General features: G+C 29.1%; 4 protein-coding genes across 4 annotated transcripts; 1 reads left to right on the top strand and 3 right to left on the bottom strand.

Annotated features, from left to right (window-relative positions):
- The first annotated feature begins 1,559 nt into the window (after positions 1 to 1,559).
- Positions 1,560 to 8,030, top strand: LOC101219660 (gamma aminobutyrate transaminase 2). Its single transcript, XM_011655699.2, has 19 exons — positions 1,560 to 1,677; positions 3,182 to 3,327; positions 3,480 to 3,564; positions 3,680 to 3,752; positions 4,310 to 4,407; positions 4,880 to 4,972; positions 5,259 to 5,332; positions 5,414 to 5,452; positions 5,560 to 5,648; positions 5,756 to 5,832; positions 5,919 to 5,993; positions 6,146 to 6,193; positions 6,269 to 6,352; positions 6,463 to 6,550; positions 6,616 to 6,694; positions 6,909 to 6,999; positions 7,078 to 7,156; positions 7,385 to 7,500; positions 7,672 to 8,030. The coding sequence occupies exons 1-19, from the start codon at positions 1,636 to 1,638 to the stop codon at positions 7,744 to 7,746; spliced, it is 1,551 nt and encodes a 516-aa protein (XP_011654001.1). The 5' UTR covers positions 1,560 to 1,635; the 3' UTR covers positions 7,747 to 8,030.
- Positions 8,031 to 9,833: 1,803 nt separating this feature from the next.
- On the bottom strand, positions 9,834 to 10,536 carry LOC101219899 (60S ribosomal protein L27-3). Its single transcript, XM_004145946.3, has one exon. The coding sequence runs from the start codon at positions 10,447 to 10,449 to the stop codon at positions 10,042 to 10,044; it is 408 nt and encodes a 135-aa protein (XP_004145994.3). The 5' UTR covers positions 10,450 to 10,536; the 3' UTR covers positions 9,834 to 10,041.
- A 3,846-nt stretch (positions 10,537 to 14,382) lies between these two features.
- On the bottom strand, positions 14,383 to 15,593 carry LOC116403208 (cysteine-rich and transmembrane domain-containing protein WIH1-like). The gene is made up of 3 exons (XM_031883807.1): positions 15,307 to 15,593; positions 15,084 to 15,231; positions 14,383 to 14,628 (listed from the first exon to the last, which is right to left on the bottom strand). The coding sequence occupies exons 1-3, from the start codon at positions 15,326 to 15,328 to the stop codon at positions 14,583 to 14,585; spliced, it is 216 nt and encodes a 71-aa protein (XP_031739667.1). The 5' UTR covers positions 15,329 to 15,593; the 3' UTR covers positions 14,383 to 14,582.
- Positions 15,594 to 24,073: 8,480 nt separating this feature from the next.
- On the bottom strand, positions 24,074 to 25,881 carry LOC101210302 (UDP-glycosyltransferase 71A15). The gene is given in 2 exon segments (XM_031883879.1): positions 24,074 to 24,813; positions 24,815 to 25,881. Coding segments are annotated over 2 exon segments (870 nt in total). The 5' UTR covers positions 25,085 to 25,881; the 3' UTR covers positions 24,074 to 24,213.
- Positions 25,882 to 27,976: the final 2,095 nt, after the last annotated feature.

Genomic DNA, 27,976 nt, shown 5'->3' with positions numbered 1-27,976 from the left:
ATTGAAGAACAAAGACTAGGGATAATAAAATGAAAATTGTCTTACGTCGTAACCAAGATACATTGGCACGTTTGATTGTGCACACAACTTTAGAGAAGCAGTGAGTCAATTTTTCATTATCTCCTATTACTATCATTGGAAGATATTATTATTAATTAAGAGTATGGGAGAAAATAAAAGTTGTATATATTTTGTAATATTCTTTGAAAATCAACAACTTTGCATACTAAAGTTTCTTTTGAAGACCAATTTAAGTCAGTGGGTGACGCAGCAATCAACCGAGAAGAGACCATCCTTTTGCTTTTCTCCAAAACAACTAATTAAATCTATAAAATATAGTTTTTAACTTCATTTCAATCAAAAATCTCTTACTATTTTTATTCTATCTAATTTCAACTTTATTCCATTATAATTCTTAATTATTTTTATTAAATTTCAAATTTAATTTATCATTAATTGTTTTTTTAAAATTCTTTTTTATTATTGATTAACTTTCAAACAACTCAATCTAAATCTAAATTGTTGTATAGTGCAGAACCACTCTCTTTGGCACAAGTGATGTTTAATGCAAATTGTTTGTTTTGATTGTTTCTCAATATTTACACAACACTCGTCAAAGAGAGAGTTAGAATCGACAAGCTTAAAATGAAAGAGGAAGAAGGAAGATGAGAAAGATTTTATTTATGTTCAAAATTTGTTCCGATTTGACTTTTTTTTAAAATTATTATTATTTTACCCATTTTAAAATTAAAAGAAAAAAAAAAAAGAAATGTAGAACCAAAAAGGTATTTTAATTTTTTTTAATAATAAAAAATATATTTTACGGTTAAGTTTTGGAGGGAAAAAAAGGTTTGTAAATACAAAGACGGAGTGTTTTTCGCGGTAAAGATATCGACGGCCACTTTGACGACAACTACAGCGAGAAGTAACTGTTAGAGTTGAGAATTAGATTTTCGTAGTTCCTTTGCTTTCTTTGTTTCCCTTCGTGGTAGGATTAACATCTAACCATTGATTGTTTATTTGAGTTCTTTCAGTTCCGCCGAGCGTGGCGGCAATGGCCAAAACTGTCGATTGGATAATGCTCATCGATGCTCTGTTCTTCCTCTGATTATACTTTGTTTCTCTAAGCTCTGTAATCTTTAAGAAATTCGTTTGCTAGATTTGGGATCAGGGCAAAGTGGGGAGGTGACGATGTTAAGAGAAAAGGGAATTAGCAATGGACATGTGAAGAAGAAAGGGCGGGAAGATATGAATAAAAGAAGAAACGGTTTCTGTCAAAAAGTTTAGGATAAGGGTAAGTTTGAAAGTACAAGGGTCCTGTGCAACTTTTTTAAGTTGTAAAGTATTCATACTGAAACGAGCTGTAAAGTTCATGGCAATTTTCTATCGTTTAGGCCTTGAAAGTTTTAAGAGAAAGTTGGATCAAAGACCAGATGAAGACGAAATGGGAAATTATGGTGTCTAATTAACTTTTAAAAAGAAACACAGTAGAAACGACTCCATTATTGAGATTAGAGAAAAGGTGAAATATCGATGCTTTAAAGTGTGGCCTCATCATCCCAGTACGGTGCACTCTTCTGATCTTCCTTTCCTTCTATAGTAGTTCCATATCTATTGCTTTTCCTCGAACTAGAAATGGGCTTTAACCAGCTGCTTCGTGTGATTACCAATCCCAAGGTTTTAGATCATCACTACCCTTTTCAAATTCGATCATCTTTCATCTTCTTCTTTTTCTGTCTTTTGATTCACCAATTATCTGTTTGGTTTGTTCTCTACAGTCCTTTTATGGCTTTTCAAGTCCTTCAACATAACTGATACTTACATTTCTGGTGTTCTAAATGCTTTAGTCTGCCCCTAAACTGTCTTCCTACACCATGGTACTAATGGAAAGTTGGATTCTTCCCTAGGATCAACTATAATAGCTAGTAAATATAACTATCTCGCCACGTTTAGAGAGATAAAAGAGAAAACATACATTGGGGCTCTTTGGAGGCTACCAATGAAATGAGTTTGTAATATAATAATCCAAAACTCATGTTTGGATTGGGTGTTTTACGCTCGCTAGATATTATATTAAATTTGCCTTCACTTACTAACTTAAAATTTTGGGTGAATTGGTCATTTAAAATCATATCGTAAAGGAGGATCTGTTTTCAAACCTCTACAATGTTATTTTTGATAGTATTAGATATTATATTAAATTTGTCTTTACTCGTAAGGTTAAATTTTTAGGTTGAATTGATGATTTAATATGATATAGAGTAGTTGCATTGACATTTCCTCCTCATTTAATATTGATTTTCACTTGTCGAGTCTTTTTTCATATTTCAAGTACATAAGTGAGGATAAATGTTAATATAATATTTACCTTTACTCAGCTTAAGTTTTTAGGTCAATTGGTGATTGATGGTTTTAGGTTGCTTAGGGAAATCCTACATTCAAGTCCTTGCAATTTTATCTCCTCATTTAATATTCAATTTCCATTTGTCCCACAAATGAGGGGAAGTGTTAACATTATATTAAATTTACATGAGCATAAGCTTTTTTGTTGAATTAACGATTTAAGAAGATCATTCTCACGCTTCACGATTCTACTTCCGTTCCATTCTTGATTTCTCACATTCTAGCCAACAAAACAACCCCTAATTGTTTTAGGGTAAATTATAAAAGATATTTTTGAACTCAGCTTATTTTTTCAAAATATCCCTATTTTTTAAAAAAAAAATCCATAATAGGCTTTACAACATTTTAAGACTATCCGAATGAAAATCTTTTATATTGTAGGACCGAAAATCAACGAGGTGGTGACTACGACCCTTGCATGCATTAAGTCTAGAAGAATGACCTTTAGATTCATTAAATTTTCGTCCAACATTCAAGTGGTTATTCTATCCATGACAATTTTGAAACTTTGCAACTTTTGAAACAACTGAAATATCTTTTAAACAAAGTTAAAGAGTACGTTTTTATTAACTTAGCCATCATTTTATGTTCTAAAGTTTGGGGGACTTGGTGGTTTCTTTCCTTTCTTTCCTTGAGAACTTAAGTTTGCTTTGGGCACTAGGGTCAAGGGTAACTATCAAAGTGAGTTTCAGAATGTATCTCATAAAGCATGGCTGTTTTCTCTGATTTGTAAGTTAGTTTTATTCATTATGAACTTATGCATCTTAATCCTGTCCAGCTTGGTTCTTGCGCAAAAGATGTTGCTGCTCTTAGAACTTCTGGTGAGCGGCTGATTCAGGTTCAATTGCTTTCCCAGCAGTATGCTACTGAAGCATCATTGCAAAGGGATGATAATTCTACTACTGATACAGGAAGTGGTCAAAGGTAACGTGGAGTATATGTGACAAGATTTTATATTTCATAAACCCCTGAATTCCATTTCAGTACATCAACATGTATATATTACTCCATTCAAAGCATTTTTCAATTTGAATCTACATGAAATGTCACATATTTGACACATCTGGAAATCTCAGTTTCAAAGGTCATGGTATGCTTGCTCCTTTCACTCCTGGTTGGCAGATTGCTGATGTGAATCCTTTGGTCATAGAAAAATCTGAGGTATACCTCCTGGTCACCTTTCTACATTACATTACCTGGAAGTACCACAAGGACTTAGGCTTTCTCAATCCGTTAATATCTTTTTTAAATGTTGGTTTGTTTATCATGGCTGCAGGGTACCTATCTTTACGACATTAACGGGAAGAAATATCTTGACTCCCTTGCTGGTTTATGGTCCACATCCTTGGGTATTCTTACTGTCTTAAATATATAATGGTTTTTGAAGTCTTGATATTTTTGTGGCATTTTTTTCTCAATCTTATTAAGATGGCAAAGATTTCTTTCCTTGTGTCAATTATATATCTAGCCCACCTAAGAAATTGAATTTCAACGTTATTGTATGCAACTGTAAGTATCAGAGGCTCTGTCAAGCATTAGTGTCAATTTCATCGTGTGTTGTAACAATTTCAGGTATCATAATCTGTTTCTTGTTTCAATCAAATTGAAAATAGAGAACACACGCTTGCAGCTTAGTAAGTTAAAAGGAGTCTAGAAAAGCTTGCAGAAGCTAAATATGCACCAGGCATGCTCTTGAAAGACATGGTGAATACAACATAGGAGGGTGTCACGGGGTTAAAATCAGAAATAAAATTTATACCCTAATCGTGTGGACTTAAGGTCGTAACGTGGGACCATGAAATATGAATGGAACTTTAGTGGCGTACCCGTAGTCTGTGTGCTGCGGAGATCTAGTTAACTGCAATTCAAGTGTCTCAAGTTGCATTTGATTATTGGGTATTTGCAGGGGGAAGTGAGGCTCGGCTTGTTGCTGCTGCAACTGAACAACTAAAGACACTGCCATTTTATCATTCCTTTTGGAATCGCACAACGAAGCCTTCTCTGGTATTGTTTTACCTTCTCAGAATAAAGCTACTAAGAATTATTGCCATTAGATGTCCTGACATGAAAGTTCAGTTATAAAGAAATCAAGCAAAGTTGGATAGAATCAATCTTATAATTAAAAGTAGAAGAAGAAAACGAGAAGAAGAAGAAAAGATGTTCTGAGTTTGACAATGAGGCTGATAATATAAGTTTTACGTCAGATGAGCTATGTTAATGTTGACTAGAGATGCTATAAGGTTGAATCACAAGACTCATAAACAGCTACCTCGCTAAATATCATCCATGCAGTGTAAAGATGACAAAGAATGTTGCTGCAACGACCATTGCTCCAAAACAAGATATATTTTTCGCAACCTCACTATAGCAATATTCTAACAAATTCATACATTCGCTGCAGCAAATGAGTCAAAAAGAGATTCATTATCAGAGGGATCTTACACTTTCTTTTGTTTTATCATGTTGTCTCCTGCAGGAGCTAACAAAAGAAATACTAGAAATGTTTACAGCAAGGAAAATGGGGAAGGTGTTCTTTGCAAATAGTGGATCAGAAGCGAATGATTCTCAGGTGCCTTTTCTTGCATCTTCAATCGGCATTTTTATCATGTCAGTAAGATGCATATTCTGACTATAGAAACTATAATTACCCTTTTCCCAACTACTGAAGGAAAAGAGGTCAGGTAAATATGGAACCTTAATTTAAGATCATTCAGTGTCCATTTGAACTGAATGTAACTAAGCATCGACCATAATTGCAATAGCTCAACTCAACTCAATTGACGTTTGTCTGCAAAATGTGGTTAGCTACATTGATGTAAAATCATATGAATAACGTCATTTTCTAACTCGTGTAGGTAAAACTGGTCTGGTATTATAATAATGCACTGGGGCGACCAAAAAAAAAGAAAATAATCTCTCGTTTGAAAGGGTATGTTCAATATCCGATGGTCCTTTCAAACATGTTTCATTCATTTCACTCATCCAAGGCTTGCTATCTTTGCTATCTCAGGTACCATGGTTCCACACTTATAGCAGCCAGTCTTACTGGGTATGAAGATAATCAAAGACATCTTTTCAAGAAATTCTTCAAATACTTCAAAAGGTTTTAATAACTTGCTTGCTCAACGCCTATTAACTGGGGAAATTTTATTGTAGTATTCCAGCTTTGCATCAACAATTTGATCTTCCGGTTCCATTTGTCCTCCACACAGACTGTCCTCATTTCTGGCGCTATCATCTTCCTGGTTGTCACTGAACTCTATTTTAATTGTGTGCACCACGACTATTTGTATGGGACATCAAAGTTGAGAATATTACCTTTATATTGCTCAACGTGTCTATAATATGCCAGGTGAAACCGAGGAAGAATTTTCGACGAGATTAGCTAACAATTTGGAGAATCTTATCCTGAAGGAAGGACCTGAGACTGTAATGTCACCAAAACCTGACTTGAATGTTCAAATATTTGACATACGTAAATAATCTATAGTATTTCAAACCTTTGTTTGTTTCAGGTTGCTGCCTTTATTGCCGAACCCGTTATAGGATCTGGTGGTGTGATACTTCCTCCTGCAACATATTTTGATAAAGTAAGCTGCTACTTTCTTGACAAGTTTGAAACATCAAATGCTCCTACTGAATTGAAACTTTGCTCATGAGTGCTAGTAAAGTTTCAATTCTTCATAACAATATAAAAAGAACAAGTTGAAAATTATTCGCTAATTTTCAATTCCATGTGCAGGTCCAAGCGGTGCTGAAGAAATATGATGTTCTTTTCATTGCAGATGAGGTAATACAAATATTAGTCGCCTCCATACCTTTCACTTCTCTTACCTAGTCTCCTATAACCTCTTTGCTGCCATAGGTTATTTGTGGTTTTGGAAGGCTCGGGACGATGTTTGGATGTGATAAATACAATATTAAGCCAGACTTGGTATCAATAGCTAAGGTGAAATGAAGTTGTGCTAATTTGAGGAATCGAGACAGCTTGTTTAGTGTGTATAGCCTGAGAAGAAGAAATTTTCATATAATGCTTGTTTTTGGCGCTGAACTTTGCAGGCTCTTTCTTCTGCATATATTCCTATTGGTGGTGTCCTTGTCAGCCCTGAAGTTTCAGATGTTATACACTCTCAAAGCAATAAGCTTGGTATGTTAGTTATGGCACAAACAAAAGTATACTCGTATACACAAATTGACTGTCATTTTGTTCAGGTAATTTTGCCCACGGATTTACATATTCTGGACATCCCGTTGCATGTGCTGTGGCACTTGAAACACTGAAGATATACAAGTATGTTTGATTTTTTTTCCATCTTTTCTAATTTTGTTTATCAAGTGTTGACAAACCTCAAGACTACCTTGCAACCATAAGAATATTTCGTTAGTTGACCTCTATGGTTATGACCATATGAATGACGACTAACTTTTTATAGCCTGACATATTATATATCTGTAACTTAACGTTTTGGTGTTCGTGTTCCGTATTGTGCAATGTCTTTTGGTAGAGAGAGAAATATTCTTGAGGTAGTAAATAACCTCGCTCCAAGATTTCAAGATGGTATAAAAGCCTACCAAAACAGTCCCATCATCGGAGAGGTACAGTGTTCGAGTAATTGTTTCATTCTCGTTATGCTCTAATACCTTTGTGTGTCAACTGATTTGGTCTTTTTGCAGATAAGGGGTATCGGACTGATTTCAGGCACAGAATTCACAGACAACAAATCACCCAACACTCCATTTCCTACTGAATGGGGTAGTATTCTACTTTTGTTGTCAATGTGTGTCCACTCAATTGAACTCATATCGTTAAAAGGACTTTCAAATATTAACCTTCACATTTTATATCAAATAGATGTTGAGTAATAACTTGATGAACATAGGGATGATGTATTTAAACGCATAGGTTTCTTACTTCATGAAAAATGTATATTGTCAATGAACATAGATCTGTTTTAACAAGGTGTTCCATTGAATGTGCCAGGGGTAGCTGCATATTTTGGTGAAGTGTGTGAGAAGTATGGAATGCTAGTACGTGTCTCTGGGGATACTATAACAATGAGTCCTCCCTTCTGTATCACACCTGAAGAAATTGATGAGGTACCTTTGTATATTCTTACGCCTTCCATATTAGGAAAAAAAAAGATATCCTTCCATCTATTTGAGTATCTTTGGCAAGGGGGGATGTGATCCTAATTTATTGGTTTTGGAATAGTAGAGAGAGCATTTGTGTGAGCATTTACTATGATTCTAAAATGGTATTGTTTTCAGATTATAAGAATCTATGGGAAAGCATTGAAGGATACTGAACAAAGGGTGAAGGAACTCAAATCTCAACAGAAGTAGCCAACCCGACTCGATCGGATCAAGCTGATTATGTCGAAAAGTTTGTTTAGATGATGAACATGAAGGTGAATGTGTGAAGTGAGTTCTATTTTAGTGTTTGCTCCAGTTGTTTCTGAATAAGTAAGAATAAGCAGAAAAGTCATATTGGAGCTTGTGTATGTATTATCTCAATCTTAATTGTCCCCTTATCTTCTTTATCAAGATTTCAAGTTTCAACTAAATAAATATATAAGCATGAAATTCTTATTCATGAAATTATTTATCAAGGTTTCAAGTTTCAAGCATGAAATTCTTGTTCATCCTACTGTGAGATAATCAATTATAATAGCCAATCTCAAATACAATTGAATTGTTTTTTTTATTATTAGTTTAATAATTTTTACATTATGGTCATTTTAATCATAGATTTGGAGGCAGAGACTTCATTACTTTTCATATAAAAGTTAACAACAAAAATAGAGATGGATTGAATCAAACCCATGAAAGAACAACGTGAAAGAAATCTTATTTGATCCTCTAAAAGTTCATTTGGTAATGTTTTCAATTTCTGTTTTTGTTTTTTCTTTTTTCAAAAACAATGTTTCTTATTTCTTTGTTGCTTAATAATGTCGACATTAAACATATGTCAACACACTACCTCGAGAATGAGGTCTCCTTTCTCTAAAATAGTCTCAACCTCAAGGACAATGTTTCCTTTCATTTTTTAAGGTTTGAAACATTTTACATTACCTTGAATATGAGATTGGAATTGGAAGAATGGAAGATTTTATAAAATTTGAGATGGAAAAGATCTTCAATCCATTTCTGTCCTATATAATCCTTACCATTATATTTATTTTACACCACCTTTGGTTTTATATATAAAAGAACAAAGAGAGCATTTTTGTCCTATATATAAAAAAGAACAAAGAAGAAAGAGAAAGTTAAAAGGTTTGAATTTATACAAAAATGATGGCATATAATTTTAAAATTTATGATTCAAGATTAGATTGTTCGAAGCACTTTTGAAACTCAATAAAAAAAACGTCCTCATATCTTCTTCCCAAAATGATGGGCCAAACAGATTCTTGGCTTTGGCTATTGACTATTCGAGAGCATTCTTATTCTTATTGTTATGATTATAGCTGAATCTGTTTCCCCCTATTTGAACCCATATTACAATGAAAGCTTCAACTCTTCCATTCAATTCCTCTTCCTCCTCTACATCTTCAATTCCACTTAGTCTCTTGTTTTTCAGTTTCACTATAATTTGCAGGATTTGAAGCGAAGAATATTGCAACAAGAATAAGGTTTAAAAAAAAAAAAAAAAAAAAATCCAGATCCCCCATTACTCAACCAAGAACATGACAGATTAGAAAGAAAAATTTTAACTATCGAAGGGAGACATACCTACCTCACTAACTTCAGCAAAATCATTTAAGCATATAAAAGAAAGAGAGCAGGAAGAGACGTAGTAAAAATCAAAGCAATCCATTATAAATCAACCCAGAATCTTCTTCAAGTTTTTGACACAATGTCTTTTCAATCCTTCGTATCTCTGTTATATAGGTCACCACCAAATACATTTTTGCAATTTACTTGGGTAACTCATGTTCTTAGCTTAAAAAATAGATGAAACGCTTCATTTATCTAAATGAAAATTTAAACACGATGAAGATTAAATTGATATTTAAGTATAACATTGACAGGTAAAAATGGTAATTTAACCTGCTTTGAATTATATTTATGAACCTTATCTCTCTCTAATGTGCATGAAACCCACTTCTTAAATGACCGGTACTGACCCAATTCGGTAGGAGAAGTCCCGACGGTAGCCGCAATCGATTTGGATTTTTCGGATTTGACCAGCGAATTTCGCTTTTGTGGGCAGTTACCTTATGAGAATTAGGGTTTGGGGAATTTGGGGATGAAGAGATTCAAGAAGGAACGGAAGATTGAAGAAGAGAAAGGGAAAAGAGAAGGAACGGAAGCTGAGACCCAAGGCGAAAAGAGAAGGAACGGAAAAAAAATTGAAGAGAGCGAAAAAAGGAGGAGATGAAAGAATAGATAACGTTAGCAAAATTAGAAACAGTATCACCTTAAAAAAATTCATCAACAATCGGTTATGAATCTGTATCCAAATATGAGAAATTTATATGATATTGAACGATTCAAAATCATTGGATTACATTCTTCCTCCTTTCTCCCCATTTAGAGCTAAAAGAAAATCAACAAAGCCATTCATCATCATAATAAAAATCGTTTCTCAAAACTTAAAACCAAGAAAAAAAAACTCAAAAACTTGAAATGATTCCCTCAGAACCTAAGCTTGGTGAAAAACCACCTGTTCTTTCCGGTCTTAAACCTGTCCTCCAGTCTCTTTTTGATCTCCTTCGACGCCGCAACCTTCGACACTTTGGACTGTAAGCAATCCACATTAACCACATCCTTGAGATCAACGTCGAGCGTGTACCTCGTCGGCATAATGTGCTGGTAATTCACAAGCTTGATGAATGCCTTCACTCTCGATTTTTTGTCTGTCTTTTTCTTTGAATCTTTGCGAACGACCTTGCTCGGGTACTTTTTCATCCCTGCTACCAAACAATGGCCGTAGGGGCGGTCGCGGGTTCCTTCATCGAAGTTTCGGACGATCACAGCTTTCCGGCCAGCAAATCGGCCTTGAAGAACGACAACAGCTTTGTTCGGTTTGATGAACTTCACCATTTCTTAACTCGATTGGAGCTTTGATTACGAAAAATGCTCCGTTAAGCTCTGTTGAGACGATGAGATCGTAAACCATAGAACAAGACTGCGGAGCAACTAATTTATAAATGGTTCGACTGAAACCCTAATTGTATTTGGATCTGGGCCTTAAATTGTTAGTGGGCTTGTTCTTGTTTGTATTTAATTGGGCTTGATCCATCTATATACTCTGGGCCTCGCTTGTCAAAGGGGCTTAATTTTGTCTCTCCACGTTTTAAAGATGTTGTTAAACCTTCGAATATCTGTGAGAATAGAAAATGAAATAAAAAATATTTATTTTAAACATTTCATTTCATATTTTTTAACATTAAATATTTGAATTAGGGCATCTTTGAATTCCTACGTTAAATCAATTAGGTCACCCAATTTTGTATTTAATACCTTAGTGTATACTTTTTTTTTTCTTTTAAAAAATAATTGTTATATCAAACAAATTTAAATGTTATTTCTAAATGAACCCAACATTTAAAATATTAAATTTCAACAATTTTAATATCATATCTATTCGATACATAAAAATTAATATTGATGCATGTAATTAACATTTGAATGTGTCATTATTTACCTATAAAATTGAAAGTTTAAAGACTTATTAAAAATAGCATAGACACACATTTCAAATTTAGACAATTAAACTTATCATTTAACCCTCACATAGATTTTTAGATCGGTACACATCTTAGCCCTCATATTCTTCGTAAGAAAAAAAATGCTATAAATATTTTCTTTACAATATTATCCGTGTCAGTAAAAAAAAAGGTCATATATATTCTCTATAGCATAAGTTGTGATGGTGAACGATTTTTTTCAAAGTGTTTTATTGAATAATTTTTAATGTTATTGACGATTCATTTGTATGTAAATGAGAGAATAGAAAGAGAAAAGAAGTCATCATCTCAATTATTTTTTTAATACAATGCAAATATGAAGAGCCAAAACATTTTGGCGAACTATATTCACTTTGATAACAAGTAAGTTTTAAAAAAAAAATTGTAATACGAGAAAATGAATTTTATACCGTGAATTCTATTGTTTTAACTATCAATTTTTGTTGAATAGAATTATATAAGATAATTAGTTTTAAATACTCCTTGATCTAAACTAACCACTTAACGCAAATCTCCAAATGACAAAATTAACGAGCATTGGCTACTAATTTTAATTTATAAGTATCGGTGTTACAATTATGGTTAACCAAAAGAAAACCGTGAATAGAATCGTGTTGATAAAGAACACAAATGAAATTAACAAACATCTAAATTTTGTTTGCATATCTAATTCTCTTGGCGAAAAAGTTTATAAGATTATTGGTAAAATCAAATCTTTAATTTCTTAACTTATTATTTTAAATACTAATATCATTGTTTATAAGTTTTATACTAATTATTATATTATTGTCTAATTAGCGGGATGAGATACGTTTCACGTTTAGGATAACTAATGTATGTGTTTAGAACTCAAAATTAAATAATACTAAATAGTTTTATATAGTTAATATAACAAATACGAGAGAGAAAATTTTAGGTTAATTTTTCATAAATATAACAAACTGAAAAAGTTCATCAAACTGACCGATTTTTAGAAAAATTATGGGTTTGTCCTTTCTTCTTCTTTTTTTTTTTTTTCATCGTTATTTTCTCTTTCTCCAATCTTTTTAAATTTTTTTGTTCTCTATTCTTGATTCCTTCTCATATTCTTTCTTCCCCAATTTTTTTTGTTTCGATCCTCTTCAAAAAAAAAATCATTTTCATAGTCTTTTTTTTCTTCTACATTATTTTTTTTAAAAAATCAAATTGTTATTTGATTTGAGATTGTGGATCAAATATAAAAGAATATGAAACAAAATCGTTGGGATATTTAATTGTAAAATGTAGACGATCGTATACAAAAAAAAAGTCAACAAATCTAAACGATATTGTGCAAAATATAAATGATTGAAATCTAAACGATGTCTCTATACCAACAAATCTTTCCAAATCTAAACTATAAAAAATATAAATGTTCGTGTAGAAAGAATAGTCAAATATAAACATCATTTTTCAAATATATTGCAATGTAGGTCGTTAGGCTTTTCTGTTTTCAAAATTGTTCTACAATTAATTAAAATTAACGACTAATTGATATCAGCTTATTGATTAGTTTTAAAGTTTTTGCCTCTTTTTATTTTATATATTTATTTAAAGAAAAACCACATCATAATTAATTAGTTCTTATTTTTCATAGAAAAGTGACTTAATAGTATTTTTATCAAGAGCTTACAAACTTTCACAAATAGACACAAAATCATAATTATTTAGTCCTTATTTTTCTGTAGAAAAGTGACTTAATAGTATTTTTATTAGAAGCTTACAAACTTTCACAAATAGACACAACATGAACTGAAAATGAACATGAACGAGTAAATATATAAAGTTATATACTTTTAGCGTTTATGTGTTAAAGTTTGGTTTATATACTATATCACTACTATGCTTTCTTTAGTTCATGGTGTTTTAAAAAGTTATTGATAGATCTCATACTATCGATAACAAAGATCAATTTATTTTTAAAATTATACTGCCTTGACAAACAATAAATAAATATAAAATTTTAATCATAATTAACTTTAAACATGTGCTTTCCAATTGGGGTTCATCTATTAGTTAAATTGGAACAAACTATACATTAGCCAACTAGTCAACATCGATAGAATTTTTGTACGAATATATTGACTCTAAAAGAGAAAGTAAGTTCCTACCTTTATTCTATAGTACATTATTTTCAAGCTCCAAACATGATACTAGAAGCATTATAATATTTGAAATGTATTATTCTTACTCAATTAAATATTCTAATATTTTAAATATCCTAATAATTTGTTTACCACATAATATACGATAATAATCAAATTTCTAACATTGAAATTAATAAAAATTTAACAACACATACGATGTCACGTTATTATTAAACTTCGTTCTATCAAACTTTTAAGCCTAAAAAAAAACTCAATCAAAAAACTATGAAATTCAATCAATATTTGCTCATTTATTATTCATTAATATAATTTAATTATTATTGAAAGAAAGTTAGAATATCCTTTTGATACCTTCCAATTTTAGTTCTTGTTATCATATATTTTTTAATATCATACTTCCTTTGCTTTAAACAATAATTTTGTATTTAATGTCAATAAATTTCAACATATTTTTTCATAATTTCTTTAGTACAAAAACATTTTCGAATGATTCTTCATTCATTAATCAAATTAGAACAATAAAATTATAAATTGAACCATTCATACCCTTATTCAAAGTCAACATTGGTGAATTAGTTTTTATGTGACTATCAAGCTCTAGAAAAAGTTATCTCACATGAAATTTTATTCTAAATAATATTAATCTTCTAAGCAAAGCTCCAACACATAAAATTTCTTCACATTGACTTCTATTGCTTCATTATCAATTTGATTAAATCAATTTAACTTCATGAAAATGACACACGTCTTTTTTATATACATATAATATCTTAATTATATATATTCATTTTGAGTGTAAGTGCTAAATTTAATTAAGATGAAATTCAATACTTGATCCTTTATTAATTAATCAGTATAATATCTTTATACAATATATTCCAACTTTAGGATCAAATCAAATCAGTATCAAAAAAAAAAAAAGTGAATCTATTCCATACATTTGTGAGAAAACCTTATTATAAAATATAGGGAATAATAATAATAATAATATGCGTAAACAAGTTGAATAGGTAACCAAATACCAAATAAATAAAATAAGAAAATAAAAAAAATTCTCTCTTTCTCATCCTTATCTTCTCAACGCACACGTTTCATTAAAATAATATGCCACGTGTCATTATCATATTTAAACAAACAAAACCCAACAACTCCACACCAAAAAGAATAACAAATATACATATATATATATATGGGATATGATCACAGAATTAGTCCAATATAGTTTCATCAGCAAGAAATTTCAAACACCCAAATTTATTATTACAACATCATGACATGATTAATCCAAAAATTCACAAATTAAAATAAAAACACTAAAATAACAACAATAATGCTGATTAATTATATCCATAATCTCTCTCTAGAAGCAGGCATCCAATACACAGCAGCAACACAATGCAGCACAACTGCCAACACACACACCAAAATTTCAATTAATAAACAAATATATATATATATATATTTACTAATTAAAAAGTAATTTTTTCTTTTAAGAAACCAAGGTGAATAAAATTATGAGTATCGGAAGACTATAGTCAATGAACAAAATTTGTGAAATTACAAAATTTAATTCTAAGATTTTGAAATATTTTGATTCATTTGCAATATCTAAAAACTAATTTTTGTAAGCGGAGTTTTTAAAAGATTGAACCTATGAAAATTGACTGACATAATCTGTAACAAAAAATTTATATTAAAGTCGATGTAAACTTGTGAATTATTGAAATTTTCTATTATTTAATTTTTAAGAATTTGAAAATATTTATAACAATTTTTTTAAAAAAATATTTGAGAAGTTCAATATATATGAAAAAGAAAGTATAATATGAATGAAAAATGGAGAATTAGGCAAATTAATTACCAGCCTTTCCAAAAGCCATCGCCTCTAGACTTTGTTTCAGCCGGAACAGGGGTAGAGAAGTCTCCGCCTTCTCTCGTCGGATACCCCGCCGGTGGAGGAGCTGAATAAGAGGTTGGCACCGTGGACGACGGTGGAGGATAATTAACACCTACAGTACATGATTCAAACATCAATCAAAGGATTGAAATTAATGAAAAAGATATAAATAAAATCGATTAATTACCTGCAGGTTGAGCAGAACTCATGTTTAATTTGCAAGAGAACAAGTCAGGAAAATCAGAAATGTTTTCTGTTGTTTTAAACTTTGGGGTTTAATTAAGTTTGATGGTTTAGGAGAGATCGGATTATATATATATATATATAGGGAGAGAGAGGATATGTGGGGGAGAGATATGGAGGCGGCGGAGAGGGACCGGCCAAGGGCGGCGAAACCGCGTGAAAGGAAGGGAGAATATATAAAGACAAAAGAGAAGAGGTGCTTTTTACACTATGCACAAAGTGAGTTTATTTGTTATATTTTATATTTCTTTTTCTTTTCATTCTAAATTACAAAAGTACCCTTCCAATTTACTTTTCTTTCAAACAAAAATATCTTTTTGGTTTCTAAGTCAAGTTTCCTATTTTTCAAAATAATTGTACATTTAATTACATGCATCTTTTGGGATCCATCTCAAAATTTTAATCAAATTACTCAATGTAATATGAAGCTGTTTATGAATCTAATTGTAATTGAAAATTAGGTCGGATTCGTTGTTTAATTAAGTTCTTATGATTACAATTTGGTTTTCATTTAGTCTTTTAAGTCTAAAAATGTCACAATTTTTATATTTGAGGTTTGATTTTTGTTTCAATTTTGGTCTCTATAGGAGAACTCATTTTAGTAATTAAGTTAATGTTTATTAATTAATTTAAAAAATAATGAAATTTTAATAGTAGTGAAAATAAGTAAATTTTAATTACTTATAATTTTTGTAAAACGATTTTGGTTAGTCAATAAACATTAAACAATTTTAATGAAAAATTCCAATTAAAACTTATTTAAAGCTAGAAATCAAATTAAAATTTTAAGATTTTGAAACTTATAAACTAAATTGAAATCAAATTAAAAATTTTAAAAATGAAAACTAAACCCTCTTAAACACTAAAATTGAAAATTTGTGAGATCCAATAGTAAAAAATGTTGACGAATTTGGTTTTGAAATATTTACAAAGAGTCAAAGTGGTACCACAATACAACTTGTGAAGAAATAATAAAGTTATTTTTATATGATTTGAATGCATCTCCATCTCCAACCTATTCCACTTACCCTTTTTAACTCACCCTTCCATCTAAACTCTTCTTTCTTTTTCTTTTCCCTATTAAAAAAATATTTTGAATGTTTTCTTTTTTTCTTTTTTGTTCTTTTCCTATGGCTCTTCAAAGAATTTTTTTTAACAAAATTGGTAGTTTTCAATTTTGGCAACCAAGTTTTGAATACTCTTAGAAATTGTTTTGAATGAGTCTTATAGAAGAAGCAAAAGAATCTTTTTTTCATTTGTTTCCTTTTATGCAGCTGTCTTTCATGTTTACTCCATATGTTTGTTTGGCTTTTACTTTAATATAATTTTATTACTTAATTGTTCTTTAGCCAAAACTTAGGCATCTTGTTGGTTGGCTTAGGCTGTCCATGCTTTTCCAATCTTTCTCTCTTCTCTTGTTCTAATTTTAACAAACAAATCCAACCATTTTATTACTAAAATACATCAATTACATTTCCAAAATTTTAACCTAAATGAAATATATTTTAATTTTTATTTTAATGCATACTCAAACGAACAAGATCACTTCATAAAATTGAAAATACTTATTCTTAAAGATATCCATCACAATATCACCGACAATTTTATACTCTTACCTATGAATTTGCATATATAGTGATTAAAAAAAGACTTGAAAATTTTTTAATTGGCATTTCCTATCGATATAGATAATTATTTCAATTTTACTTTGAAATATATAGTTTATGAGTTTTTTTAATGCAATAATCAATGTGATTGAAGAGTTGAACCTTCTAATGGAAGATAAATGGTTCTACGTGTTTCTTATTAAATTTTACTCGGTTTTTAGTAAATACATCATTTAGGTTATATGATGTCACGACTGCATTCTTTATTGAACAATTTATTGTTTTAGGGAAGATTTTTATTTTCTTTCAAAGGTAGACTACTCTTGGAAAAAAACACAAATAATTTAGGTTAGAAAATTCAATATTAGACCACATCTTCCTTTTTAACAATAATTTATTTATTTACATTTAAAAAAGCAATTTATTTATTTATTTTCAACAATACACAGAGTAATTAGAAGTCAAGTTTAGGTTATCTTTCTTTTGTGACATAGGGGAATTTAATATCTTCACTCAATCTTCTTCTTGTCAACAAAAATAATTCACTGATAATCTCTATTATTTAATAAACACCTGTTAACTATAATAAAATACAACAAATATATATATATATAGTTTAACTAACATAACAATATATATTATTTACTCAAACTTAAAGATTCAATATAGTCCCCGTTTATATAATAACTTTTGTTAAAGTCTAATGAGTTCATAAAAGTATTAGGTGTATACGTACATTAATTGATTAATAAATTGGGAGAGAAAACCTTTTGGTTGTCTGATGAGAGAAAACTTAGTTGGAAAGAAACTAAATTGTAAATCATAATATTCCACAAGCATCAATTAATCATTAAAAAAAAATAAACTCTAGTGTGGGTTTGAAATTTAATCTTCAACTCCTCTCCATATATCATTTATTTATATTAGTTTGATACTGTGTGTTGTACGTGTTATGTAAAGTTCATTACAACTTTATAAACTTGTATAAAATAGTTGTATTTCTTAAGTAGTCGTGATAAAAAAAAATTGAATTTGATATCTTGATTTGTTTAAATAAATTGTGACAATCATCTTAGTAAAAGAAAACTAAGTTTATTTTAATTGGAATAATTTGATTGTCTTCCTAATTTTGAACTTTAATTTTAAACCAACATATATTATTATTTAGAAAAGATGGTGCTAACTTAATTTTTTAAAAAAAGATCATTTGATATTCTGATTTGGATAATTGGATCGTTTTCTTGAATTTAAAGTTTAGTTTAAAGAAAAAAAAAAAAAAAAGAAATTGAAAACAAACAGATACGTGGTTTCTTGGTTACAATGTTTACTATTTTCTAGTCATGGTTTCTTTCTCTCTTTTTTATAATGTTACTATTTCCTATCTTGGACTATATATGTATCTCAAATAGGTACTGTAATAACTCAAACTATAATAACTAATTAAGTGCATCAATAGCCCATTATAGTTTAGTTGACTAAACATTATGAAAGGTTCTTGTATCAATTTGTTTATGTATTTTATTTAAATATTCATATCTTACGTAGTAAATAATAAATTATGTTTGAAAGAAATGAGAATATAAGGTTTATAAATATATGAAGTGAGAATATGTATGTATGATATTTCCGTTGCATATTATAGATATATTGAAAAAGTGTATTATATTGTTTTAGTAGTATTTACTATATAAATATATATTTTAAATACTAATTATTAAGGAATATGTAGTTTACTACGTATAGTTTACAACATATTTAAGATATAAATGTTTATATGATTAACAACGTAATATTACTGTCTAATAAACAAAAGAACAAAGAACGTAACTAAAGTGAATATTTTCGATTACTGTATGTTACTATATATGTCTTATTATATATGAAATGATATATATGTGTAAGCAATATTACATAATGAGGTAGTAATATTGAACTGTTAGCTAGTATGTGGATGAAGTGATACATAAATTAATTATTAAAAATTATAGAACTAAAATAACTGTGAACGTATTATCCAATATATGCAAAAGTATATATGTAACAATACATTTCAAAAGATACAGTACCATATGTGTAAAAAAAAAAACATAACACATATCATATAATCTGTGTATACCGAACATGACAAGAAGATGAATTGAAGTATAAATAACAAATTTATTGAGAAAAAAAACTATTTGCTATGAAACGAAAATTAAACATCCTACGAAAAAAATAATGAACGAAAAAAGAATTCTGACCAGTTCAAAAAACGCCAAATAAAAAAGAAAGAAGAAAGATCAAGTTTATTTTTCTACACGAATCCGAAAAAAAACAAATGATGAAATGAAAAAATAATTTTAGTTTATAATTTAAATTGAAAATAATTATTATCATATAATTACCATAAAAACATATATAATTTATACGGTAATTAAATCTATATATTACATTAATAAATATAAATATATATGATATAATAATTAAAAAAAGTTAAGATTAATACATGTTGATAATTAAGAAAAAGTGTTTTTAAGATTTTCGAAAATATTTAAAAGTTACTTAAGATTTACAATGTAATTTAATTTTAAATAATTAAATGAAGGTTAAAATTGTCCAAAAGACATCCTGATTTTCTAATTTAGATAATAAGTACACAATTAGGATATTTGAAAAATATGATAGACACTTTTAAGTCTTTCCTCTAAATGTTATGGTATTGGTATTGTAGTCAATAGCTTCTCTATAGGAGCTTTGATCATTTTGTGATTTCATGGCCCAACCAATGTGAATGAATTATGTGAGGGCCCAATAGGCTAGTAATATAGCAGGCCAATTCAAAAGGCTTGAAATTGTATTGTGGGCCAAAGCAAGCCCAACCCAACCCAGTGTGCAGCCCAATTTAAGTTCACTTTAGCCTAAATATGGATCCCTACTTACTTATTGGACACAGTATTGCTATATTTTTATGAAAGTTCACATGAACTATAAATTTACACAAATATTAAGTCTAAATTCCAAAATTACCCACATTTAACATTAATATGAGAGAGAAAGAAAAGAAGGAAGAATATTAAACAAATTTATCCCACTATTATTATTTAATATTAAAAATTTATCAAAATAGAAAATTTAACACAATATTTACATATAGAAAACAAAAGTTTTCTATCAATTTTTTTTTAATTTTTGAAAAAGCTCCTTGAAACTTACATATTTAGTTTATTTTTAATTTTTGAAAAAACTCATTCAAATTTACCTATTTAGTCTATTAATTATTTAATATACTCATTTTCATCTAATTTTAAGATTCTTACTTACGATATCTTATATAAATATGATATATAATTAATTCAATTATAGCAAGGTTCTAATCAAAATTTTCTTTCAATTATTTAAAACTTCTTCAAATATATTCTATCTCTATTCGATTTGTTTTATATTTGTAATGATACATATTTGTTTCATATTATTAATTTTGTTTATGAAATTGTGCATTATAGTATGTCAATGAAATTTTTGTGTGAAGCTTTCCGATTACGAAAATGTATAGTGAATGAAGTATATACGACACGTATTCCCTTTCCATTGGGCATTGTTTTTCTTATATACCACATACTCAACTAATTTTTGATTGATAATCATTATATATTACATCTGTTTTGCATTGTTTTTCATATATTGAAAGGTTAATTTGATAAATTTTATAATGTCAGAAAAGAATTTCAATTTAAATAGAAAAGCATATACTCGTGTATATTTTAAATATTATTGAACAGTGTGATATAATTATATTACATCCATTTTCATTGGGTACATATGTATGTTTTTAATAATACCCATATATATTTTAAATAATATAGTACAATGATTTTATTATATATTTATCTGTATATACACGGTACGTATTTAAAAAATTTGGAACATGATTCGTGGGGATGGGTAATGAAATGAAATCCTCGAGCAAATTTTGTGGGGATGGGCATAATAAATGAAATGGAGAGTGAGTATGTGCATGGAAAATGACATTCTTGATCCCGTCACGTGACATCTCTAATTATGAATCTTACTTTAAAATTGTTTTGTTTGTTTGAATCAAGTGGTTCGAGTTTGAAAGAGTACGGAAAAAATGAAAATAAAATTAATCTAAAATTATAAAAATTAATTTACTTTTTAAATAAAAAGTCTTTAAAAAAACCCAAAATTACAAGCTATTCGTGTATACAAACAAACATTATTCTAATAATACAATTTTTATGTTATTTGTTGATAAAAGGAAATAAAAAGAATTTCAATAAACTAAAATTTGAGATAATATTTGTTAAAGAAGGGGTGTGAATAAAAATTAAAAAATATTTTAAATTTTGAAATCTAAAACATCCAAACAAAAGAAAAGAAAATCTATAAATGTTTTGGGTTGAAAAAATTTTAATTACCAGAGAGAAAACGGTCAAAAGGTTAAAATAATGGATAATAAACTGAAAAATAGCAAATCTAAAAAATATTTTGATTTATAGCAAAATTGTGTGATGTAGACATTTTTTGACTTTTTTCTGATTTTATACACAAGAAAATTATTATCTGACAAATACAATGTATTTGTGTAGGTTAAAATGATAGAATATAACATAGAATCACAAATACAGTACATTTGCAAATCATCCAGTTTTGTAAAAATATTAAATAAATATTTATTTTATGATTAATTCAACATCTCCTGTATTTATGCCTGCAATTTATATCCGAATTTTGTATTAGTAGGTTTCAAATCAAGTAATTAAAAATTTATTTTAACATGATATCTTATCCCTATACTTGATTATTTTCCTAAACTTTTCATATTTCTAACAATTTATTTAACATAATAATAAATTGAAATTAAAACTATATCTTACCCTTATAATTACGATGCATTTAACTAATAAGATTATTCTAAGAAAATTTTGATCTCCCCTGCAGTGCAATCGTGCTCTACTTGATTGATTTTCCTAAAATGATGTCAAACATAATTTCAAAATTTAAAGATTATCTTTTAATATAATTTTTCTATTTTCCATAACTGTTATTTAAAAATAGATTTTAAATTTTGATTTGAAACCACTAAAACGTAAAAATTGCTTTGAAAATTTATAAAAATAGGTATTGTTAACAATAATGTAAATTTAAAATTTTATCATTCATAAAATCGTGTTTAGATTATCCATTTATGTTATTAAAAAATTTATCATCCCCTAAAATCATGTTATTTGCTTCATATCTTTAAAATAATCGCAAATATAAATTAACATTTTTAGATTATTTATATTTCAAAATATTTATAAAAAATTGAATATTTTATTTTTGAAAGAAATTAATTGAGAAGAGAGAATTTATTTTATTTAAATTGGAAAAGAAAAAAAAAAGGAAAAGGGAGATATTTAAGGGAAAAGAATAATAATATAATATTTAATAATAATAATAATAATAATATTTTAAGTATACGTCTTGGTCCACGTTCTTCGTCCATCCCACTATTCATCATCTTCTTCACTCTCACCAAACCCTACCGCTGACAACACATTCATCTCCGTTTGAGTGTTCTATGTCTAGTCGAGATCTCTACCTTTGTAGCCATCCCTTCCGTTATGTTGGTGGAGAACTAAGTCATAAGGAAACGTCTCCTCTGCTGCACGCCGCTAGTCGTATTTTTACTTCATTCAAAGTTGATCGCCTTTGCGTTGCTTGTTCCTTCACGCGTCGCACGCTCAATCGCGCCGGTCTCCTTCACCACCATCCGTTCGCCGATTCAGTTGCCGAATTTTAGTGACTTTGTGGTTGTTGGAGTTTTGTTGTACTTTTTCTTAATTACTCCTTGGAGTTAAACTAATATTAATGTTTAGATATTTTGAAAGAAACCAGAGAGGATAGAAGACGGAAAGAGAGAATACAAGGTATGTGGTTGATGTTTGATATCGAATACAATGTATTTGGATGTAATTACACTGTATGTGTCCTAAAAATCAAGTGGATATATTGTGTTGTTGTAATTTTAAAGAATAATTAAATAAATAAAAAAATTTATATTCACACTTTATCTGTATATAAACTATAATTAAAAACTAAAAATATATTACACTTTACATTTTTTCTGAATGTGCATGAACAATTGGGAAGTAATTAAAAACTAAAAATATATTACACTTTACATTTTTTCTGAATGTGCATGAACAATTGAGAAGTATAATCGTGTTGAGAATAAAATTTCCTGAGAAGCAGAGCTCAAACGAGCAAAGAAGAAAATCCCTTGAAGAAGCTCACATTTGCGCCAAACAAAAAAGAATTTGTAATCGATTAGATGAAGAAGATGATTGTAATCGGTTTGATGGAAAAGATGGTTGGCAATAAGAAAATCCTTTGGGTTTGTGCCGAATGTAGGAAGACTTTGAAGGTTTTGAGAATAACAAAACTTGAAGCTCCAATCTTTTCTACAATTGATAGAAGACTGAAGATTTTGTGGAATCTACGAAAGTTGAAGATTTTGTGGAATCTACGAAAGTTGAAGATTTTGCGGAATCTACGAAAGTGAAGATTTTGTGGAATCTACGAAAGTTGAAGATTTTGCGGAATCTACGAAAGTGGAAGATAGTGAAGCTGTATTCTTTTCAGCTTTGAATACCTAAACGTGCACAATTTGAATAAGGATTGTTACTTAATTACAGGGTATGAGTTTTAGGTAAACAATTATATTTAAAACTGTTTTCGAATTGGATAGGGGCATTTGAGACATTGTTCTATTTATTTATTTTCCAAAATTTTCATTTTTGCTATTCTAACAATTTAAAAATAAATTTGCTATTTTCCAAAAGTAAACCTCTTAATTTGTTAAAATATTAACAATATATAGCAAAATTTTTAGATTCTATCATACAATAATAGACATCAGTTTCTATATTGATAGAATCCAAAATTTTGCTATAAGATTGATTTAATTGTAAATTAATTGAGTCCATCTAAATAAGGTTTAAATGGGTGAGGTGGATTATAAAAGTGATGATCCATATTCATACTTTAAAGGTTTGTTTATTTGAAGCTAATTAGGGTTTAGATTATTTGCAAAAGAAAAATATACAAAAGTAGAAAGTCAAAAGATCATAAACAAAGCTTTGTTGAGTATGCATATTGTATGTCTCTTTTATTTTTTCTTTGATCTTCAAAGATGTTTTTATGGATACTATATTCTCCCCATTCATTCTTGATGACATGCTTGATGAAACACACAGCTAAAATCAACAAGTATTAATTTTATGAAACACATGATCGATAAAACGATTAAGATCATTGAAAGAAGATCCATCCTCCATTGTTGCCTTCTTACTTTCCTCACTCTTAACCATCACCGCCTTCTTCATCTCCTCTGAACCTTCCATCAACTTTCGTATCCCCGCATCAATCTTCTCTGCCCTCAACTCCTCCTCCGCCGACCCCACCATACTATAATCCAACGACACCTCCACCCCCACTCCCAACTCCACCGCCATCTGAAACGTATTCAACTGTTGCTCTGCATACATCGGCCACGTCGCCACTGCCACACCGTTCCACAAACTCTCCAGCACTGAATTCCACCCACAATGTGACACAAACCCTCCCGTCGCCGGATGTTCCAATATTTCCATCTGCACCACCCACCCCATCACTTTTCCCATTCCGCTCGTCCGATACACAAACCCTTTCGGCAGAACGCTATCCAGTGGTACCTGCCGTATGGACCAGATGAATCGGACTCTATTTCGCTCTAAGGCATTTGCAATCTCGTTGCTTTGAGATTTGTTGAAGATTCCTGACGACGGTGGCTGCTCGTCTAACCACTTCAATATCTCATTCCGTTCGATTTGGGGATTTTTTTCCCTTCAAAGTCAAAATGGGTCCGACGGTGTACAACGGCGGGAGATTCTGATTGGCCAACCAGTTAATCGCACTAGATTCGATCTCGGAAAATGTGTTCACTAAAAACCCACTTACTTCTCTGAACTTGCGAGTGATAATGATCGTCCATTCATTTGTTTTCTTGTCGTAAAACATGGTGGAAATCACTTTCCTCGGAATCGGATTTTTGAAACTCGGGACGACGAACTCTATTGCACATTCGTTCCACATTCATGTTTGGAAAATATAAATAAAATAATCTATAGCTAAAATTGAAATGAAAAAAGGAAAACAATGCAATAAAAAATATTTACTTCATAATTATTTTAACAAGTACCTAGTTAACCATTTCAGCTTAAGAACTCATCCAGTTCTATAACATTTAGGTACAAAAAAAACTTTTGAATAATAAATTTAGAGCATTAAGTCACCATGAATACTATAACCATAACCTTAATCGACAACTAAATCAATTTATAACAATTACAAATATTCAAATAATTTACTGGTTACAATTCAAGAGATACGTATATTTTCCCAGGTTACATTGATTAGAAATCGAAAAAGTTTCATAAGACAACCAATATTATATATATATATATATTTTTAATTTGAACAATCCCATCATATTAGAAATTGGGACTGAGGTTCACGTGGACAAAAGAAAAGAAAAAGAAGAAGAAAAGGGTTTTTTTTTTCTTCTAGAAATAATGGAAAGAAAAGAGAATGAATTCATATAGCACATAGAGTTATATGGACCACAAAACCACCAATAAGAAAGGCTTTCCTTTAGGGCTTCATCACTAAACATTTTTCACATTTACCAAACCAAAGAAGATAGAATGAGGTATTCAAAATATATTATATAAGAAAAAAGGCAAAAAAGGAAAATGGTATATAATTGGAAGAAACATATATGGACCCCTAAAAAAGTAAAATCAATATCCCCACTTGATCATTTTATCACATTAGAAATGGGAAAACACACATGTTCACATTTACAAAATTTCTCAATTTTTATTTTCTTCCTTTTCTTTTTATTTTAACACCAAATCAATGCTACATATATATAACAACATCCATCCATTTTTGTGTATTCCAATACTAAGCTATCACGTTGTAAATTCTTCTTACTTCTTATTTTAAATGTGCGACAAGGAGCAAATGCATAAAGATGCGTGATATATGAGATACACACCTATTGAGTATTACTCGTAAAAAAATGTATATAGTTGTGTATCATATAATTATATTTTATTGTGTTTATTGTGTTCCTTCATTTTTGACCATATTTTGTCAGTTAGTAGCAGTGTTGTTATATTTAAAGGAAGTTGAAAATATGTATTGTATTTATGTGACAACATGAGTATAACTCAACGTAGTTAATCTTTATATTGTGTACTAAACAAAATTGTATATTTCTTTTAATAAAAAATTACTAAATTAAAGTATTTTTCATTTACATGATCTCTCACTTTTGGGTTCTCTAAGGAGAGAAAAAAAACTCACTTTCTTTTTGCTTAAAGGAAATCCACTTCCTTCTATGACAAAGGCAAAAGCCAATCATTCTTTAATAATATACCCTTAAACAATTAAGACTAAGATTATTAAAAACAAATTAAAATATCACTTAATTCTATCATTTTAAAATAGTAAAGTTTTTAATTTTAGTCCTTACTGATTTTTTATCAAAATTCTGAAACATATTTTCTAACCTAAAATATATTATTAATATTTATTCCCATTTTAATAAAAGTTAATTTTGAAGTATTAAATTAGTATTTATTAAAAATTCTTAAACTTTTTTTACAATTTTAAATAGAGTAATAATTTCTAAACATAGTAAAATTTGATAGTCACCCCTAGATATACATTTATAAGTATTTATCACTTCCTGCCTATTGACGTCTAGATGTTTATAAGTGTCTATATATTAATAAATGATGTGCTATATATTAATAATAAAAAAATTGCATCGAATGACAAAAACATTTAAAACTAAAACCGCCAACGACATCAATTTTTTTTTTTGCATATTTCGAATATGACAAAATTAATGATATTAAACGACAATTATAAAGTTATTAGAGGACTATAAAACGATAGTTATAGGACTATTAGAGATCTATCACTTCTAAATTTGCTATTTTTATAAATTTAAAAAATGTTGTGAGATTAATTTTATTATTTTTCTTTTGCTATTTTTGCAAAAGTTCGGTAATAATAATAATATATATATAGTGAGATCTTGAGGGGGAGAGAGAGGAAGGAAGTTGATCATTCTTTCCTTTCATGAGTGGTTACATGACTTGTCTCTTGGATAATGCAAAATTTGTGGCCCCTTCAAATCTTTAAACCCATTTCTTCACGTGGGGAAATTAAATATATATAATGTATTCCAATATATCAAATCATACTTACTTATTAATTGAATTTCATCCCAACATTTCCATATAACCAATTAACATATTTACAAAATATACTCATTTTTTAAATTTATATTGATAATAAAAATGAATAGAATCTTGTAAATATTTATTCTATAATTACTTCTCATTATTATGTTTACTTATTTATTAATAATCTATTTCAAATCTATTTATCATCTCTTTTTATTTGTGTGACATTGTTTGATATATCTTATCTATACTAAAGAAGTAAACGTCAAATTACAAATTACTCTATTTAAGCAACGTGCTGATTTATTATTCCATTAAAAACTTACTTTGTCCAACCCAAACTTTTTTTTTCTTTTGGAATAAATTATGCAGCTCAGCCGAATGTTATAGGAAATAAATCTATTAAAAAATATTATTATACGAATAACTTAATTGTCTTGTAAAAAAAGTACTTTTTATAAAAGAATACATATGTCACCATTTTTTTAAACATTGTTTTGTGAGAGTTGGAACAACTGGAAAAAGTAATATTATTTAAAATCTTCTCCAAAAGAAATACTATTTTAAAAAATATATATTTAATTATCAATATGTTTTATATTGACTTTTTTAAAATTATTTTTTTATAAAGCACTTGAAGAATTATCGAATTAATTACACCATAAATTAATAAGTGTTGCCTTCATCATCGTACATAATTTAACTAAGCACTTTAAAAATTTTC

Source organism: Cucumis sativus, chromosome 4, assembly GCF_000004075.3.
Source record: "Cucumis sativus cultivar 9930 chromosome 4, Cucumber_9930_V3, whole genome shotgun sequence".
Lineage (NCBI taxonomy): Eukaryota > Viridiplantae > Streptophyta > Magnoliopsida > Cucurbitales > Cucurbitaceae > Cucumis > Cucumis sativus.
The sequence above is the reverse complement of the archived record's forward strand: the minus strand, read 5'-3'. Positions and strand labels throughout refer to the sequence as shown.

Excerpts from the sequence above, each read along its gene's own strand:
- LOC101219660 (XM_011655699.2), top strand. The coding sequence starts at position 1,636 with ATGGGCTTTAACCAGCTGCTTCGTGTGATTACCAATCCCAAG. Across the intron at positions 3,328-3,479 it reads GATACAGGAAGTGGTCAAAG|TTTCAAAGGTCATGGTATGC; the intron begins GTAACGTGGAGT and ends TGGAAATCTCAG. Across the intron at positions 5,833-5,918 it reads TGAAGGAAGGACCTGAGACT|GTTGCTGCCTTTATTGCCGA; the intron begins GTAATGTCACCA and ends TGTTTGTTTCAG.
- LOC101219899 (XM_004145946.3), bottom strand. The coding sequence starts at position 10,449 with ATGGTGAAGTTCATCAAACCGAACAAAGCTGTTGTCGTTCTTCAAGGC.
- LOC116403208 (XM_031883807.1), bottom strand. The coding sequence starts at position 15,328 with ATGAGTTCTGCTCAACCTGCAG. Across the intron at positions 15,232-15,306 it reads GAGTTCTGCTCAACCTGCAG|GTGTTAATTATCCTCCACCG; the intron begins GTAATTAATCGA and ends CATGTACTGTAG. Across the intron at positions 14,629-15,083 it reads GATGGCTTTTGGAAAGGCTG|TTGTGCTGCATTGTGTTGCT; the intron begins GTAATTAATTTG and ends GTGTGTTGGCAG.